This window comes from Phalaenopsis equestris, unplaced genomic scaffold (genome assembly GCF_001263595.1).
Source record: "Phalaenopsis equestris unplaced genomic scaffold, ASM126359v1 Scaffold001036, whole genome shotgun sequence".
In the NCBI taxonomy this organism is placed as follows: Eukaryota; Viridiplantae; Streptophyta; class Magnoliopsida; order Asparagales; family Orchidaceae; genus Phalaenopsis; species Phalaenopsis equestris.
In genome coordinates, this window is record NW_018165475.1 from 144885 (window position 1) to 164700 (window position 19816).

Sequence of the window (19816 nt, forward strand, 5' to 3'; positions counted from 1 at the left end):
AGTAAAAGCCCAAATTGATCAATAGAAGTCATTTTATGCCATTTAGTTCCATACTATTGGATGTGTCCAATTTAGTTTTTTAGCTTTCTAGAATTGATCTGAAGTAATTTGACCATTAGAATTACTATGTAATTGGACAAAAAACTCTTGTAAGACTCTTGTAAGAGTAGGATTAGAAGGCATATCCATCTTTTCAAATTTTAATTTTTCTTATAATGATCCCAATTTCCCACTTTTTAGAGCTTTATTGTTAAATTAGAAGTGCTCGATTAGAAGATAGATGATAAATAAGTGACAAGCCGCACAAGAACTAATATCGTAGATTGCGACGAACAGCAGATGAAAAACAAATATATTGACGAGCAAAGCACCGAGAACGGGATCACTTAGGCCAATGAAGAAAAGAATACGATGACATTGAGGTTGACACGCATACATTTCTTAGGGCCAACATTTAGCACAATACATGTTCAGTTGCTCGTTGATCTCAACCTAGCTTGCTAGTGACATTCATTTTGACGAAAGAATGAATAAAATTAGAGGCATTAACATACATACCACACAATTTTTATGTGTTTACGTATCTGACACCTAAACATTCATATTTAATTGTCGTTCAAATTTTTAACCTCAGATCAAAAATACGAACATCACTATTTTGTTAAAAGTGAAATATACATTTTCATACATAGACATAAGGTGTTATAAATGTAAATATAAAACTTTGGGTGTAATACATGTAAATACATATGATATGTGTGGTTTGTATACAAATTTTCCATTTAATAATAGTTAAAAAAAAATGGAAATCCTAGAACATCATATTAAGCAGTATAAATTGTCCGACAAACTTAGCCTTTGAGTAATATTTCCTAGTGTGAACTATCTATCCATTTACATGGATTTAATCTAACGATGATATTATTTGTGATTAATTTTGAAATTTTAAGGGGCCGTTTGGTTTGCTAGAAATGAAATGTGTTCTTAAAAGTTTGCAGAATACTATAATTACAATGCATTATTTGAAATATTTTAGAGTTAGAGTTTGACGGCTCGTTTGCCACCAATTTAAAAAGTTAAATTGGTGGTATTTTTGATGCGATACGAATGATTTTGGTGGTATAAAATTAAAAGCTAAAATTTTGGTGTTAAATATGTAAATATATAGGAACTAGGTGGTATGCATGTAAATGCCCCATTTTTATATTTGTTTGAAGTTATGAACTGGGAAGTTGTATAGCCTTATGTATGTATATATATAGAAGATTAAAATGATGATACTTATTATATGTTATGCAAGATTTGGGTGGTATAAATGTAAAAATTAAACTTTAGATATTGGATATTGTAAATAAATAGAAATCGGTTGGTATGGATGCAGATAATACCCCGATTATGTTTATGCTGATCTGTTTTATAATTAAAATTTGGGTGCAGATGGACAGCAAATATCAACACCCAAGCATTCAGTTATTCATCATGGAACTGAAGCCTACAGCTAAGCTTGAAGGAAGTCTGCAGAATAAAACTCCTATTTCTGATGATTTAGATGGAGCTGAAAGAAGCTGCTGACAAATGGAGCCATTGCTGCCCGGCTTTTAAAGTATGTTACAATATCTCAAAGAAAGATTTACATGCATACCACTTAATTCTTAATGTTTTTACATATCTAACACCTAAAGCATAATTGTATACATATATGCTATCTCACCCATACATGAAAAGGTATATTTTTACATTTAATAAGTTAAAAGTGGTGGCATTCCTTATGTAATGTGGTATGAATGTAAAAATGTAATGCCTTGCTAATTTTCCTTTATGATTATTGTAACCTTGAATATCCTAATTGATATTAATGCAGACTATCTTAGTTGTTTTCAATTAAGAGACCCTGAGTTCAAATATCTTGTTTATTGTATTAATGCAACTCTTATTAATTTGGCAACGAATAAGAGTTTACAAATATAAAGTTTACAAATATATAAATACATAATTTTGTGATATGCACATACATCCCTCTTTCGAGTTTACAAATATAAAGTCCCAGGTCGATCGTTTCTAGAGATTTCAATTTTAAATTTTAGCAGATTAACGTACCTTTGTACCACTCTATTTTTGTTTATTTATAAATCCAACACCTAAGTTTTAATTTTTACATATAGGCCATCTTATATTATAAGATTTAAAAAATAATATTTTATTTGTGATTAGAAAATTTTAGACGGTAAAAAATATAAGAACTAAAATGTAAGTGAACACGCCGGTAAAAATATTTACATGGGTGCTAGAGATTGGAGAAATTATTTCATACGAACACCGCATTTTTCTCAAATTCTTATTGTCTTATGTCTTACGGCTACATGATTAGGGTTGTTAAAAGGACTCTTTGTTCGTGAACAGCTCGTGTTCGGCTCGTTAGCTCGCTTGTGTTCGGCTCGTTTACACCCCTACATAAGACTTAATATTTTTTTTTGTTTAGTTTTAAGTAGATTGAAAAAAATATATTTACTTGGGAAAAAGGTGGCGCGCGGCCGTTGATAATGGATGGAGAAAGTGGTGGTGGTAGGCGATCGCGAGCCGTTAACGAAGGACTGAGGCGGTGGTAGGCTGTGGGGGACGGGGGGGGGGGGGGGACGGTGACAGACGACGGCAGCAACAGCGGGCGACACTGGCTGTGAACGATTGCGGATGAACAACAGTGTAAACTTCAAATTTAATAAAATTTACATTGTATTTGTATATTTTCATATCAAACATATAATTTTCTCAAATCTCTACAAAAGAGTTACAATACACGACTAATTCACTCAAACAAACAACCCCTAAGAGATTAGACTGACCACCTTGCAAAAAATGAATGTGTGCCCTTGTTATTATGATTAATTATTATTATTTAATGGAAGATTGACATACATACCGCTCATTTCCTATGTATTTTCTTATCTAACACCTATATTTTGATTTTTACATACACGCCGCCTCACCTATGCATGAAAAAATGCATTTCAAGTTTAAAAAGTTAAATTGGTGGTATTTTTGATGTGATACGAATGATTTTGGTGGTATAAAATTAAAAGCTAAAATTTTGGTGTTAAATATGTAAATATATAGGAACTAGGTGGTATGCATGTAAATGCCCCATTTTCATATTTGTTTGAAATTATGAACTGGCAAGTTGTATAGCCTTATGTATGTATATATAGATTAAAATGGATACTTATTGTATGTTATGCAAGATTTGGGTGGTATAAATGTAAAAATTAAACTTTAGATATTGGATATTGTAAATAAATAGAAATCGGTTGGTATGGATGCAGATAATACCCCGATTATGTTTATGCTGATCTGTTTTATAATTAAAATTTGGGTGCAGATGGACAGCAAATATCAACACCCAAGCATTCAGTTATTCATCATGGAACTGAAGCCTACAGCTAAGCTTGAAGGAAGTCTGCAGAATAAAACTCCTATTTCTGATGATTTAGATGGAGCTGAAAGAAGCTGCTGACAAATGGAGCCATTGCTGCCCGGCTTTTAAAGTATGTTACAATATCTCAAAGAAAGATTTACATGCATACCACTTAATTCTTAATGTTTTTACATATCTAACACCTAAAGCATAATTGTATACATATATGCTATCTCACCCATACATGAAAAGGTATATTTTTACATTTAATAAGTTAAAAGTGGTGGCATTCCTTATGTAATGTGGTATGAATGTAAAAATGTAATGCCTTGCTAATTTTCCTTTATGATTATTGTAACCTTGAATATCCTAATTGATATTAATGCAGACTATCTTAGTTGTTTTCAATCAAGAGATCTTGAGTTCAAATATCTTGTTTATTGTATTAATGTAACTCTTACTCGGCAACGAATTAGAAAAAAAGGGATTCTAATTTTGTTTCAAAAAACTTTCCATGGATCATTTAACAATAATTGCCTCCTTTTAAAGGGCCATTTGATGCAACACCCAATCTTCATATATCTAACACGTAAATTTTATTTTTTACATTTATACCACTCAAAATTTACATGTCACATTTAAAATACAATTAAAAATAATAAAATAAAATATACCTTTGAAGGCATAAATAAGGTGACATTTATGCAATAAATAAAAATTGGGTGTAATCTAAGTACTTAGTGTATTTCTTTAATATGTTACATTTGTGCATGAAGCTTCCTTCCAAAAATAAGATTTTATAATTAGCACTTTGTTTACTTCTAATCAAATCATATATCTGTAAATATAAGATTATAACTACATGAGTGGCAAGATTTAAGCCGATTTTGCTTAGCTTAGTATTTAAACTTTAATTTTTATATTTATAACCTTTTATCAAGGCACAAAATAAATATTATTTTTGAAAAGTTGATAATAGTAATATTATAGATGTGATATGAAAATTTTATATGTAATAAATGTAAAAAATATAAAATTTAAATGTTAAATATGTAAATACATAATTTAGTGATAGCAGATACATGCCTCTTTCCAGTTTACATATACAGGCGTAAAGATGGCAAATTTGTCGCCGCATATAAAGTCCCAGGTCGATCGTTTCTAAAGATTTCAATTTTACATTTTAGCAGATTAACGTAGCTTTGTACCACTCTATTTTTGTTTATTTATAAATCCAACACCTAAGTTTTAATTTTTAGATATAGGACATCTTATAATAAAGAATATTTTACCTTTTAAGATTTAAATAATAATATTTTATGTGATTAGAAAATTTTAGATGGTAAAAAATATAAGAACTAAATTGTAAGTGAACACGTCGGTGAAAATATTTACATGGGTGCCAGAGATTGGAGAAATTATTTCATACGAACACCGCATGCGGTGTCCGATCTCTACCTTCGATCACCGCTATCAAAATTAAATAATAAAAAAAAATTAAAAATAGAGCCAACTGAAATACATCTTCGCGGTGATCGACGGTAGATATCAGACACCACATGCATCTCTACATGCAGTGTCCGTATGATACAAATTTCTCAAGAGATAGCGGCCTAGACTTTTTGCCACGTGAGTGTTAAAATAATATTTTTTAAAATAAAAAAATAATTTAGAATATTCTAATTAAAATTGTAATCATAACCATTGAATTAATTTTAGCACGAACATAATACAAATAATAACATTTATCATATTTATTAAAGGCTTCAACTTTAAAATTCATTTTGATTAAAATTTAAACAAAATATTTTAAACATTTTTTTTAATACTTACTATAAGATAAGTTCACAAGACCCAATATTCGGGAGCCACCTTTCATGGACTAAGAACTATTGTTTTCAGGCTAAAATGATGGCCTAAAGAATGCACGTAGCAAGAATGATTGGTTTGCAGAACCCAGAGAGGCCGTTAGATTGGTTAAAAAAGATATGCAATATAAGAAATTAATATTTAGAATATTTTATAATTATTTGATCCGGTGTGAAATAAATCCAAGAAATTATATTTTTTTGTTTAATTTAAATAAATATAAAATTAATATAAAATATGGTTTTCGTGGCAGGGGACGCCAGTTATAATTATTTGATCCGGTGTGAAATAAATCCAAGAAATTATATTTTTTTGTTTAATTTAAATAAATATAAAATTAATATAAAACATGATTTTCGTGGCAGGCGACGAAGGCTGGTGGTGGTTGATGGAAGACAGGTAATTGTAGCAATTGATGACGATCGACGGGAGCGATGTCTCGCGAAGCGATGGTAACGACAAACAAGGGGGCAAGTTGTCGTTGGCAACCAATAATGGCAGGCAATAGCAAGCAACATCGACTGATTGCCATAAGCAAAGCTTCGCTCATGTCGTCTATTTAGAATTCAATGAAAATTAAACAAATTCCAAATGCATTGAATATGAGCTAAATAATGAAAAAAAAAAAGGTTTCAAATAAAGAAATAAATAATAAAAAAAAAAGGCAACAAAACTTAAAAAGGGAAACCGCAAAGGAATAGCCATAAAATAAAATTGAAGAAAATCGATAGAAAATTATGTACCTTAAATATACTAGATATGATAAAACATATAACAAATAAAATTAAAAGCATTTAAAATAGAGACTAGAATGTGTAAGAAAACGCCCTACAACAAACTGCAATACCCATTTTGACTGCCCCATCACCACTGCTTCAGTCACTAAATAGGACTCAATGGAGAAAAATGATTCATGTAGCCGACCCCACAGTGGGATTAAGGCTTTGTTGTTGTGGATATTTACATACATACCGCCACGCAATTCCTATGTATTTACATATGTAACAGCTAAATTTCTCTTTATACATACATTTATACCACCCAAATCAATCACATCAAAAATACCACCATTTTAGCCTTTAAAAAAATCAAATACACCTCTTCATACATAGGAAAGGTAGTAGGTAAAAATTGAAGTTCAGGTCTTATATGTAAATACATTAAAATTGAGTGGTATGCATGTAAATCTTGCTTTTTTAGGATAAGCACTCCGCTTGCTTTTTTAATAGCAAAATTGAAAGGGACATTTACATACATGCCACCCAATTCCTATATATTTACATATTACACCTAAATTTCACTTTTTACATTTATACCACCCAAAATACCACTCACATCAAAAATACCACAAGTTCAATTTTCATAAAGTGAAATAAATACACCTTTTCATGCATAAAGAACGTAGTATATGTATGCGCCTAAACTTCACTTTTTACATTTATACCACCCAAATCTTTCATATCACATAAAAATATTTTAACCTTTAAAAATTGAAATACACATTTTCATGCAGAGGCAACTTGACATACATGTAAAAATTGAGTTTACGGTTTATAAATGTAATAAATGGGAATCAAACGGTATGTATGCAAATAATGAAGCAAATTTAAATAGTTTAATGAAGTTATTTAATTGTCCTTTTTGTATGCTTCAAGGATTTGAATCTTTTAACGAATTACATGAAAAATGTGTAACAAAATTACACTTCGCACGCATTTCCTCGAAGGTTCCACAACAATGGCAAAGTCACAATCAAAACTTCCATTCATATATGATAGACTGCAGTACTAAAAGGAAGCTTTCGACAGCACAAAGACTATTTCCATGAGCAGAGCAAAAACAATAGGGCTTGTTTGGGATGGTTTTTAATTATATATAGACCACACATAATACTAATATTTACAAATTAACCACCAAAGGTGATTTTTTTGAACTAACAAACCGATGTATTTATGAGCGCCATGTTAAAACAATTGAGAATTTGATAAAAATTGAACAATACGAGCTGGGGTTTTACCATGAATTTTGATATTTGAGTGAGAATTTGAAAAATGGATGAAAGAGGGTGGTTAATTTGTAAATAGGAAGTTTCAGCTGGTTTGCATGTAATTATCCCTTTTGTTTTTTTGTTCCTTTTTCACTAAACATGCTATATTTCCAATAAATAATAAGCCCACATTAAAATATGTTGGAGACTAATTTGACATTTTTATAAATTCGGAATGATCGGGGTTGAAAAAGAGTCGGGAGACTTATTTGACATTTTTATATAAGGATTATTTTGACATTTTATGCAAATAAAAATAAAATCAGAAGGACATACCTCTTCAATCTTTGGAAACTCTAACAAGCATGCCAGATGGGGTTTGTAAGACTTTTAAATGTCCAGAACCAATGAGATCACGAAGATGAAACCTCGTGTCTAGTGGTGATAGTCGCAGACGTTTCTTCTCCAAAGAAGCTAACAGCATCTCTTTGTATTTTCTTCGGTTCAGGAAAGAAAGGAGCTCCTTCCGGCCCTGAAATGTGGAGTCAAACATTCCAAAATTACTGAGAGAGGTGACAAACTTGATAGAAAATCCAGTGTTAAATTGTTTTGAACCATGCTTGGATATATAAATTAGGGGCATTTACATGCATACCCATATAATTCTTGTGTTTACATATATATATAATACCTAAACTTTCATATTTACATGCTACAATTTTTAATGTTACATGAAAAATATCATTATCGCTATCTTTTTAAAAACTAAATATTTCGTTTCATTTGTGGGTTATAATGCCAAGCTGTTATAAATGTAAATATTGAACTTTGGCTGTTAGATATGTAAATACATACAAATTGTGAGGTATTTATGTACATTTTCCCTTAAAATATCTGACTTTTTGTTGGAAAAATGGTCAGGTCAGAATTGTGAGATGCATTCAGAATGAGATCGAGAAAAGATGGCAACCTTTAAAACCAATAAACTAACTAAATTCAATCTGTGAGATGTTGGTGGTAGTAATTCTTAAAAACACTAAAAAAAAATTTAAAAGTTGTTTTGAATTTTCTTTTAAATTAAAATTTATTTTGAAGATAAAAAATAAAAAACAAACAAAAAATATATTAAATAAATATGTATTAAAGAACAAAAAATAAAAAAAATAAATTGATCCCAAATTAGCGCTTAATTTATTTCAAAAATTGAAACAGAAAATAAATTTACAAATGTATTTCAACTTCTGAAACCTAATTGCATTCAAGATATCAATATACAAATATCTCACATGCAAGTTTTTTAGGTTTGGGTTGACTTGATTAATTTTTGGGTCGTGTTCGGGTCCAAAATCCTAATATATTTAATTTTTCGAGTTCGGTTTAGGCTAACCCGTCATCCTAAATCTGACCTGAATCTAACTTACCAACCCAAATTTGACCCGAACCTGACTCAATTAATCTAAGTTTGACCCAAAGAACTATTATGCATATAGTAAATGAGTTATGCAAGGTCGGATTGAGGTTAGACTTTCTGACCCATTTAATAATTTAGTTGGTTCGGGTCAAACGATTTTATCATATCATACCCAAAACTCAACCCATAAACCCGATTGGACACCACTAAGATACATTAACACAACAAACAAAATATCTTAAAAAAATATACAAGCACGAGAAAATGAAAAGAGGCTCCACTCTTATCAATAAGAAGAGATTTATGCTACAGTTCTAAAATGAAAATAAATATCTTTGAACTAGACCAGTCATAGAGCAGCAGAAATCATAACTTTAAGAAGCCTGATAATTAGTTGATAACAAGCATAAGAAAATAATAGATGCTGAAAATTAAATAATGCCAAAAACCATATATTCAGATGTAAAATTAAGCGTGCAGAAAAAAATTCATGCAATAAGTGACTTCTTTTAAACAAAATATGAAAGACAATATCACTGTCTGGTAATGAAGGTTACTTGCATGTACTCAAAAGCCTAGACAGTGTTAGTGTTGAATCAAATTAAGTCTACCGCCCATCATAGCACACCTAGGATCTATTTATTTACGGAGCATTTACATACATATTACTTAATTCTTACAAATTTACATATTTAACACCTAAATTTTACGCTTTACAAGTACACCACCAAAAGCCTTTCATATCACATAGAAATAACACCATTTTAACTTAAAAAAGTAAAATACACCTTTTCATGCATACCTAGGGGTTGTTTGGTAGCACTTTTTGATAGGATTTATCACCTAATTTACTAAATTCAGCCAAACGCTGATTTTATGAAATTTCAAATTTATGGTCCTAGATTTTGCCTTCGATTTGGCTTAAATCTGAATTTACTAAATCCAATGGTAGAGTTGAATTAGAGGATTTATGATTTATGAATTTACTAAATCATACTAACGTTAAATCCTACTTGCAATTATACAATCCCATAAAGTGGTATGCATGTAAAAATTGAAGTTTAGGTGTTATATATGTAAATGCAAAGGAATTGAGTAGTATGTATGTAAATCTTCCGTTATTTATTATCTGGATTTTATATATCTCTAGACGCTAGGAAATTTTACTATTGTTTAGCAAGAGAGATTTCATGCTTTTCGATGTGGTAAGATTGAGTCTACTTGAGTTTGAAGAAGAGCGTTTTATTTAAGCCCAATTTCGTCATAAACCAACATGATTTACATGGACAATTATTTTGTCTTAATCTCTCTATAATTATTGTATTTATTTATTATACTAGTTATACTAGTAGTCACTTTATGATTTTTCCCAATAACACTTTCTCGTGCATGCATTCACTTAAATCTTTATGCTTGAAACTATAACTGAAAAAGAAATGAAAAAAAAATAGCTCTCAGTGGTACAACTATGTTTTGTGGATGTATTCTAGATAGAGGTCATAAGATGGGAAAAAAAGATTGGGATATTTGTAAGGGACTAAAAGCCTTACCAACACAGTTTATCTTGAGAGGACAGTGTACTTGCTACTAAGGCAGAAAGATAAGCCTATCAAACATAATTTTAATGGTGGTGGCCGAATAGGATGGTGGGAGAGGAGGAGAAGCATTTAGGGAGAAAAAGAAGTATGCCTCGGGAAGAGGAAGGGTCGGTCAGGGCTTCTCGAAGAAGAAGAGGAGTCGGCCGAAAATTCGCGAAGCTAGGGCTAGCACGAGAGCGAGGCGCACGGGCCAAGGTTCGCGCAAGCCAGCTCGTTCGCGAGTGGAAGAGGGGATGCTGTTGCAGCTTGGGCAAGAAGTATCAGGAAGATTCGCGAATAGGAGGGGCGCAGGAGCTAGGACTCGAATAGGGGAGAATCGGGAGAAAAGAGGCGTGAGCATGGGTTTATGCTTAATAGGGCTTTTTTTATTGATTTTGTTTTGTTTTTTTATATTATATTATATTATTTAAATATATTAATTCGCGCGTAGTTTATTCGTGCACGGAATCTTAGCAAAATGGATGTCTTTTCCAGGCATGAGCATGGGTTTATGCCAGCGCAGTCCGTTTCATCATCCGAGGTCGCTCGGACAAGTTCATCGATTTGCGTGTAATTTATTCGTGTGTGAAATTATAACAATATGGGTGTTATTCTTAGGTAAAATTGACATTCTGGACTCGCCGGCGCAGTCCGTTTCGTCATTCGAGGTTGTTTAGACAAATTTATCGATTTGTGTGCGCGAATGTACGAAAGTCATAATTAGTTTCGTAAGGCTTTTAAATCCTATGGGAACTCTCTTTGGGCCTCCAAATGCTGGGTCCTTAATTACTCGACCAAATGATGATGGTTTGAGACCACTCAGGCGAGACGCCACAAGAGAATCAAGAAGTGGTTCGACATTTCTAAAAAAAGGTGGGTCCCAGCTCTAATCCTCTAAGATAGTCGATAAGAAATTTTAGAGTTAGATCCTAGAATCTAAGAGGAGGAGAAATAACCTCAAAATGAGGTCAACAAATGGACCCCCAATGGTGTGGTGTATTGGACAAACACACCACACGTATTGGTATTGACCGAATGGATCAACAAACCAAAGAATCGTTTAAGTAGACTTACTTAAAATAGGCCAAAGATTGAACCGAATATGTCATTGAGCTTGAGTTGGGTTCCCAACCGGGAAACCACAGCTCAAGAAAGAATTTGAGAATGAATGAGTTGGGTCTTCTACTCGAGAGTTTCCAACCCAAAGGTAAGAGTGCATTGAATATCTTTGAAAGGTTTTCGCTGGGATTAGCAAGTGTATTTGATCGAAACTGAAGATTCGGAACCCTTGCTGGGGATTAGTTTGAGCAGGAGAGCACGGGAACTCACACCTATCCTGAATAGTGAGATTGTCGAGTTTAGTGTTGAATTTTGCACAGATTGTTGTGGAAATTATGGAACTGGGAATCAAAATCCTTGCGCCGATCCCGAAATATATATTTGACGGAATCAGAATCCTTGCACCGACCCAGGAATATCGTGAATATTGAGCATATGTGGATATAATATGAAAATATGTGAAGGAATCGGAATCCTTGCACCGATCCTCGGGAAACATGAAGAACATATATTTAAAGGAATCGAAATCCTTGCACCGACCCTGAAATATCGTGAATATGGAACATATGTGGATAGAATATGAAAATATGTGAAGGATTCGGAATACTTGCACCGATCCTAGAATATATATTTAAAGAAATCAGAATCCTTACATTGACCCTGAAATATCGTGAATATGGAACATATGTGGATGTTGCAAATATATGGGTATTTGTAAAGAATTATGAAGCTTATGAAAGTTCTGAAAAAAAGTCACATTGGGAAGGAATGTCAGAGAGTCACATCAATCCCAAGAGCTGAATAAAAGAATCAGCTTGAGAAGAAATGTTCGGAGATTCGCATCCAACCTCAAAACTGATCGAAGAATTATCCCTGAGGGAAGAGATGCGGCTCTATATTTGTAGAACCAGCCAAACCTCATACTCACCCAAAAGAGTGCGGTTCTATAGAGCCAGCTAACCTCTTCCACAGGAGGAAGAGAACCCAGTTTTAGACAAGTGCAGCATCCATGTTTCTAAGAATGACAGTGTCTTTGAAACACCGCGATGCACAGTACTTCTTGAGGTACCATCAGTTGACTGAGGATATGTGCGAAAATAACCAATTCTTAAGGTACTATCAGAACTATATTCTCTCAAGTACACATAAATATGTGCTATTTCTGGGGACACCACATCCCAACTCCGTTGTGCAAGTCGTCGTTTCTTTACCACCGATTTTGCCAATATTGTTCACATTTTCATGAGAAATCACTTTGACACTCTTCGAATTGAGATTGGAATTGACTCCTCTTGGCGTTAAAGATATGACTTCAGGGTAGAACTCTCATTAATTGCTAATAACATAGTCTTTATTTAATCCTTTCTTTCTGGACCTAAGAAGATTTCAGAAATTTTGTCATGCGATTAAAACATTTTTCATTTACCGAAGATATTTCTAAGTTAATTAATAACCGACCAAAAGACATAAGATCACTTAATTTTTTCTTGAATATAATATCCAAAAAAATTTCTTAAAAGAGTTCTTCAAGTCTTATTAATCAGGAGAGAATTCAGACTCCAATTTTTGATTTTTATGCTCACCTCAAGCTTTTTCTTAGGGAAGCTTCCCTTTTTTTTCCTTTTTTTTTTGAGAATTGCTATATCTGATAGAGCATATTTTAAAGATTTTGAATGTCTGAATTCCCCTCATTAACAATTCTTAAATATTTCTTAAGACGAATTCAGAGATATTATAATTCATTTAAAAGTCGGACTCTGTCACTTGGCAAAAAATTAAAAGGCTCGTGATATCCCGAGTCAATTGCTCGTATTTCAAACGCATTGTTTAATTTTGAAATCTACTTAGGACCCAGTCCGAAATATTTAAAATGAAGAACCCAATTATTAGGACATTAATTTCATTCTCCCCTGAAACCATAATTATTTATCAAAATATTGGAATTTTTATCACGAAGCACCCATATTCGAACTTCTGTTGAGCTTTGAACGTTTGGTTATCCGTGCTTTCCAAACATCAAACAATTCTTGAAAAAAAAACAAACATTTTCTTATTGCAATGGGAGGGAAGGGACAGATAAACATTGATACCACTACATCCTTGTTGACAACAAAAATAGTACAATAGTAACCATAATCCCTCGAAAGCTGCATCGGAATTAATCGGAACACTGGGATCAACCGAAATAATATTGACAGAACCTTTTTCAGGACCTCTCAAATATTCTTTTGGGATCGTTATGTTCCCACTCTCTAAGTTTTTCTCGAGCCAATTTTTAAAAGCAAAGCAATTTTCTATTGCATGTCCGACCGTTCTGTGATATGAGCAATACAATGGATGGTCTTTCTTATCCACCTCTTATGACTTCTTGGGCTCATGTAATCGAAATTCAGGTTTCTTGAGCAGGTTGCGGAACATCTTTCCTACCACTTCATCCTTAAAAGGATATATCTTATTCAAACGTTCTGTTATGGTCGGAAGTCGTCTTCCATCTGTCTGATATGGCTTTTGCTGAAATGATTGTTGATGTTATTACTGAGAGGATTAGTAATTGTGTTTCGACTGCTCTGATTGTATATGTATCGGTTGTTTGCCTCTGTCAATCGCTATCATTGTCCCAGACTTTTTCTCAAACGTCTTTAATGGTTTTGATTTCTCAATTTTTTCCAAAAATCCGAGCTGCTTAGCTTCCTCTTGCAAAATCGCAGTTTTGCTTAGTAGTTTCTCAAATGCTTTAATGGTGAATCCTTTGAGCAAGAAAGCTATCGGATCATGTATGCTTTTGAGCAAAATCTTAATTGCATACTGCTCTTGCAACCGCGGCTCGCACTTCATGCTCAAGTTTCTCCAACGCAGAATGTACTCGACTAAAGTCTCATTTGGTTTTTGTCGCTCGACCACAAGATCACCAACGGTGATATAGTGCTGAGCTTCAGCAAACCTCTTGATGAATAAGTATTCTAATTCTGCGAAGGTTTTAACTGAGCCATTAGACAACTTGGCGTACAAATCAAATGCAACCCCTGAAAGTTATTCACGAACTGACAGAAAAACAATGCTTCAATACTCCCCGCATTGCAGCAGGTTGCTCGGAAGTGCACAATATGCTGACAGGGGTTTCCAACTCCATCAAATACTTTGAATGTTGGTGGCACGAAGCCCTTTGAATATTGAATGACATCGAATTTCTCCGGGTATGGTCTACCCCTTAGAATGCCCCTACCTTAGACTGGGCTAAGGCCTCCTTCACCTGTTTCTCCACCATTTGCTTGATGTTTTTCTCTGGCACCATGATTTGGACAGGCTCCTTCTCCGATGGATCATTTCTGCTAACAAGGGCGGGGTCATTCCTTTCTTCCGAAATGTGAACAACTTCTGGTTGATTTACTTCTGGGGAAGCGACCATTGGAGATTGGGGTTGTCTTTGAAGTGTAGCAACGACAACCATCGTCTCCTCTAGCTTCTCCATCTGAGCGATATGTTCATCTCGCAATTGAATTGCCCTTCGCAAATCGTCATAGGCGTTCTCCTCTGCAGGTTGTGGAGCATCGCGCAATGATCAAGAAGCTCGGGTTTCAATGATGAGAATCTCCGCATATCCCTCTTCCATACCATCCACTAAATTGAAGTTTTCACCTTCATCATTCTTTTGTTGTTCCTTTGACAGCTCTAAAATGTCAAGTTTAAGTTTCTCCAACGTACTTTCAATCGAATCTCCCTTAATTATTTTAAGATCGACCGGTGGTCTTTGACGAACGTCTGTATTTGCATCGAATCCTGATTTAACAACTTTTATTTTGGACTTAGGATTCTCTTCGGGGTGAGGACTTCCCGCACTTGCTAGTAGTGCCTGACTAGCGATTTTAGGTCTCCACATCTTCCCTTTAGGTACTGATGTTTGGAGATGGGGTGTCTCGTTGACGCATCAATATGGCGAAGGGAAGGAGGTCCCCTAGTGCGCGTGTCAGATACAACAGCGGACAATCCCTTATCATCCCTTGCGGGCGATAATCTTGATCCCAGTCGTAGTTTAGCTCATTTTTGCTTTGTGGCGTTGAAGTTGGGGGTTCTGCCAGTGGCGGCATTGGTGACTACTCGATCTCCTAACCGTAGCTTGGCAGAAATGCGTGGTGGTGGCACCTCTTTGGCTCTCTTGGTGAGCCTATGAGGTTGTCGAATAGATCCACATTCTTCCAATATCCGCCTCTTCATTTGAGGGGACACAGCACAACCCATCCTTCTTAAGATCTCAGCAACTTACGTGCCATACTTTCAAAGACGAAGCAAATTTGGGTAAGAGGCTCGGACTTTTTTCTCTTTTCACCTTGATAGCGAGGCGGTGACGGTAATTTAGCGGCAATCTTATAAACACTTTCCTCCCCGCGAGCGGCGGATAGAGGATGAAACCTACTCCCTTCGAGGTGAGGTGAGGTCTCCATCGACTCAGTTTCATCCGGTAGAGAAGTTGTCCCTGTTAAGGCCAGCTTGGCTGCTTGTGCCCTCTGAGCCCTCAACTCCCTCCTACGGTTCCTTCTCTGGGAACATGTCAGCGAAGAAGAGCCAATTTCAAACGCAGAGTACGGAGGGGCAAAAACATTCATCGAATCGTCTACATAAAGAATTTCCTTTCTTTTAGCTGACGAAACGGTTGGTGCAGCGACAGTGAACCCAGCAGATGAAGCTGTAACCATCTTGGCAGCAGTAGGAACCTTCCTGGCAGCAGCAGTGAGGGCAACACTGATCTTCACCTTCTTGAGGGAAGGGAAATCCTAGCCGTCGTTCAAGTTGAACCTAGAGGACGGCTCTTGAACATCTGGGGCAACCATTTTTTTTATCACGTGAGGCGTCTTTCCAAGTGGCACCTCAAACTCCTCGAACTTGGACCCAAACTGGATCATTGAAGCTATGTGGCGGGCATTTCGATAGGTAGGTGTGTTGAACAAGAAAGTCAGACTTGGTGACGACATTGCTCCTGACAATTGTAGATTTTCGAGTGTCGGTAGCGTTCAAGACCTTGTAGTTTCAGCATTAAGATTGAAATTAGCACAATAGTCTAGTGAACTAGGTATTCTTTGAAGCTTATCCAAATGATTTTAACTTGAATTCACTTTTGTTGTTGTCTTGTTGTGTATTTTGTTAAAAATTTGTCTGATTCTTTAACAGTGAATGTTTTGTTCTGGTATTGGGTTTTGAAGTTTTAACATTGTCGAGGAAAGTTTCAGAGGTAAAAATTTTGCGTGACTTATAAAAAAGAAAGAATAAGCCGATCTCGGAAGAGAAATGAAGCGATCATGAGGCATAGGACCCAGTCCGAAATTGGAAATGGCCATTCCACGTCGGACTTACTTCGACCCTAACCTACCCCACCTATTGGGAGTCCACCCCACTAAACCCTAGGGATTTCTGAACCCTTCTGCTTAAGGATGGTGAGCAGACAGTCATGGAATCCAAGAAGAGTTGACTATACAAGCTTAAGGAAGAAATAAGCACGATATGTCAACAGAAGAACAACAGTCTGACCCATGAGAGACATGAGCACACTACCGATGTATGAAAAGAAAACCACCTGACAAAAGATGGAGAGAGGAACGAGTCCCCAGCGGAGTCGCTAGAATTTGTCGGCCATTATTTTGGAAAGAATAAATATGAAAATAGTTTAATAAAAATATGTGATTTTTTTTTTGATTTTTTGTTTTTTTAAGTAATATTTTAATTTTGAAAATAGATGAAACCAAACGAGTCTCACATATTGAATACTTTGGGTGACTGAGCGCGATACGACATATAATACACTATCCCGAAGGATAAGAATTCCACATGACAGTAGACTAAACTACCTAAACTAAAGAGTTTGTGACATCCGTTTGATCTGCAAAATCTTTTTATGTATGACTGACAAGTTCCCCTATCGAATATAAGGATTAAATAGAGTTTATTTTACTTGAGTTCTAAGTTCCCTATAGAGGCAAGCTCCTATAATTAATTACATTTTAAATGACCGGTGCCACTTAAGAAACTCTCGATTAATATCAGTGGTTCTGCCTTCAAGATTTCAAAATTTAGGTTTCCAAGCTTAGACACTGGAAAATCAAATGGGAGTGGCTCAAACAGGAACGATTATTTTAAGGAATCCAAAGGAATGAAGAGTAGGAGATATCACGAATCTGAGGATAACACCGATGACCTCCCAACTATTCTATTATTTGGTTTTATGTTTTTAAAATGATGTTATTCAATGTTTAATCCTGCAATTTATTTTTATAATTTAAGACTTACATTCGCACGATATCTGATCGTGCAAATAGCCTAAAAAGATATGAGGATTTACACTGTACCGTACGATAAACTTGAAATCCTAAAAGTTTTAGGACTAATAGTTGCACAACAGGGTTTTGCAGAAGCCTAAAGATAATATGTGAGGATTCACGTTACGCTAAGCAAACTCCCTCGAAGTCCTATGGGTTGTTATTTAAACTAAAGAAAATATTTAGTTGTCGTAGACTTATTGTACTGTTGTAGATCATCATCCTCCGTCCGCTATATCCTAGTTGTGCTACCCGCGAAGACTTGCTCCATGTCCCATATAGTAGTAGTTTCAATTTTAGTGTCTTATAAGTGAATGTGCAATATTATTATTCAGTAACTTACCGTTGTATATCTCCTAAACCAGACTATATTCTAAAGGTTTTGTAGTTAACTTAAAACATACTTAAAACATGCATAATAAAACATGCATAAACAAACTATGTTATAAGGAAGAACAGTAAATGAAAACAATATAAAGTGCTGTAAATAAAAACAATATGAGAAAATGCAGTAAAGCATTACAAATGTACTACAAACTTTGGGTACCTGATTTTTCTTGTTATTGTTGCACCCGTAAATGGGATCAGTGTTGCAGGTAACAGTACAATAGACAAATTCAGCTAGCAGGACAAAAATGTGTTTATGCATAACAAAATAAATGATGGAGTAGCACATTGAAAGCCCTGAGGAAAACTGAAATCAAGTCATAAAGACTTGAAACAAATCGAAGGAAAAAGACAAATAAATAAAACAAAACACAATGTCACATATAAAAGACCAAGGGTGGGGTATTTATATGTGACTTTGGGAATGTCCCCAATTGCCAGGAAAATTTTAGTATAAGCCTCAAGCTCAAATCTCGGAGCATTGAGTTTCATTTTAGGTCAAGTTATGATGAGAATTTTACTATTTGATTTAATTAAATTAGTCATGAACCACAACCTAGTGCATATCAGACATGAACCACAGCCTAGTGCATACATTGTCTATTATTTTAACTAACTTATAAATTAGGGTCAAGTGCCTAGTTTCATTGTTCATTTGAAAATTAGGTAGATAAACTCTCACTTAGGGTGTGCTACTAAAATCTAGGAAACCTACACTTTAACTTGAGCTTGAAGTGTTTTAAAGTGTTACCCTACACTTTAACCTGAGCTTGAAATGTCTTAAAGTGTTCTACCCTCAATTAAGTGTTTTCCAACTAATCCTTGAACATATTTAGATCAAACTTAGCTCACTATCAGACTCTTAAGACATAGGAGGTAAACCTATAATTTTGGCAAAAAAGTTCGTGAAATGTGTTTCAATCCTAATTAAGGGTATGTTTGGGGCAGCTGCAGCTTATCCAGCTTCTGCTGATAAGCAGCTTATCCTGATAATCTGCTGATGAACAGCTGATCCGGTTAAGCTGGCTGACTCTTTGGTTTGTGTGTTTAGAAAACAGCTGATTCTAGATAAATTACTATTCTGCCCCTGTTGTGGATAAGCTGTTTAGCTGTTTGGTTTGTACATTTTATAAACAACTTATTTACAGACTTTTTTAGTTAAATGAACAATCTGTCACACAAAATTTGTAATTTTCTCAACAAAACAATAATGTATACAGTGAGGGTTGCAGGTTATAATATGACGAACCTAATATAAGCATGTATTGTCCAACCTAATATAAATCCAACTACCAATTGTAGCTAATATAAGCACATGTCCAAACACCTCGTTCTTAACATTAAACTCATTCAATTTTGGAAGTGACATTAGGTGCATAAAATTAATATAAGAAACTGCTATGATTCAAATAAAAACCGAAACTCATTCAGCTCCAGAAACCAACCGAAAAAACTCATTCAGTTCCTAAACTCATTCAGTTGCCTAAACTCATTCAGTTCTAGAAATGACAATATCATCAAAAGCAAGACTATGAGAAGAGTATGATCTATTTCAAAACAGCAACAACTATCTTTATTATAAAAGTTATAACTTAAAAGCAACCATCTTTGCTATGATTCCAAGTGCATAACCTACAAGCAATAATCATTGGAAAACATACATTTGAAAATCAAATCCTTTATTATAGAAGAGGAAAGAGGTAAAATGGGGGGATAATGAGAAAGGAAAACTGTCTTTTTAGAAAGTTATATAAATCACAAATCTTAACATTCTATCCTGATTACACATTTTGCAACATATTTTTTAGCCTC

The 19816-nt window shown here is 34.4% G+C and overlaps 2 protein-coding genes across 7 annotated transcripts in view; one reads left to right on the forward strand and one right to left on the reverse strand.

The window, feature by feature from the left end:
* The window catches only part of LOC110032837 (protein N-lysine methyltransferase METTL21A), a 31472-nt gene extending 29691 nt beyond the window's left edge, over positions 1–1781 (forward strand). For all 3 annotated transcript variants that reach the window (XM_020736602.1, XM_020736603.1, XM_020736604.1), the window contains one exon: positions 1438–1781. In XM_020736602.1, the coding sequence (XP_020592261.1) occupies positions 1438–1572 (135 nt within the window). In that variant the 3' untranslated portion in view covers positions 1573–1781. The remainder of the gene's footprint in view (positions 1–1437) is intronic.
* A 3865-nt stretch (positions 1782–5646) lies between these two features.
* The window catches only part of LOC110032835 (serine/threonine-protein kinase 19), a 46833-nt gene continuing 32663 nt past the window's right edge, over positions 5647–19816 (reverse strand). For 2 of the 4 annotated variants that reach the window (XM_020736599.1, XM_020736600.1), the window contains exon 7: positions 7371–7797. In XM_020736599.1, the coding sequence (XP_020592258.1) occupies positions 7606–7797 (192 nt within the window). In that variant the 3' untranslated portion in view covers positions 7371–7605. Of the gene's footprint in view, positions 5834–7370; positions 7798–19816 lie in introns of those variants that run through there. The other 2 variants (XM_020736598.1, XM_020736597.1) reach the window with 2 other exon arrangements.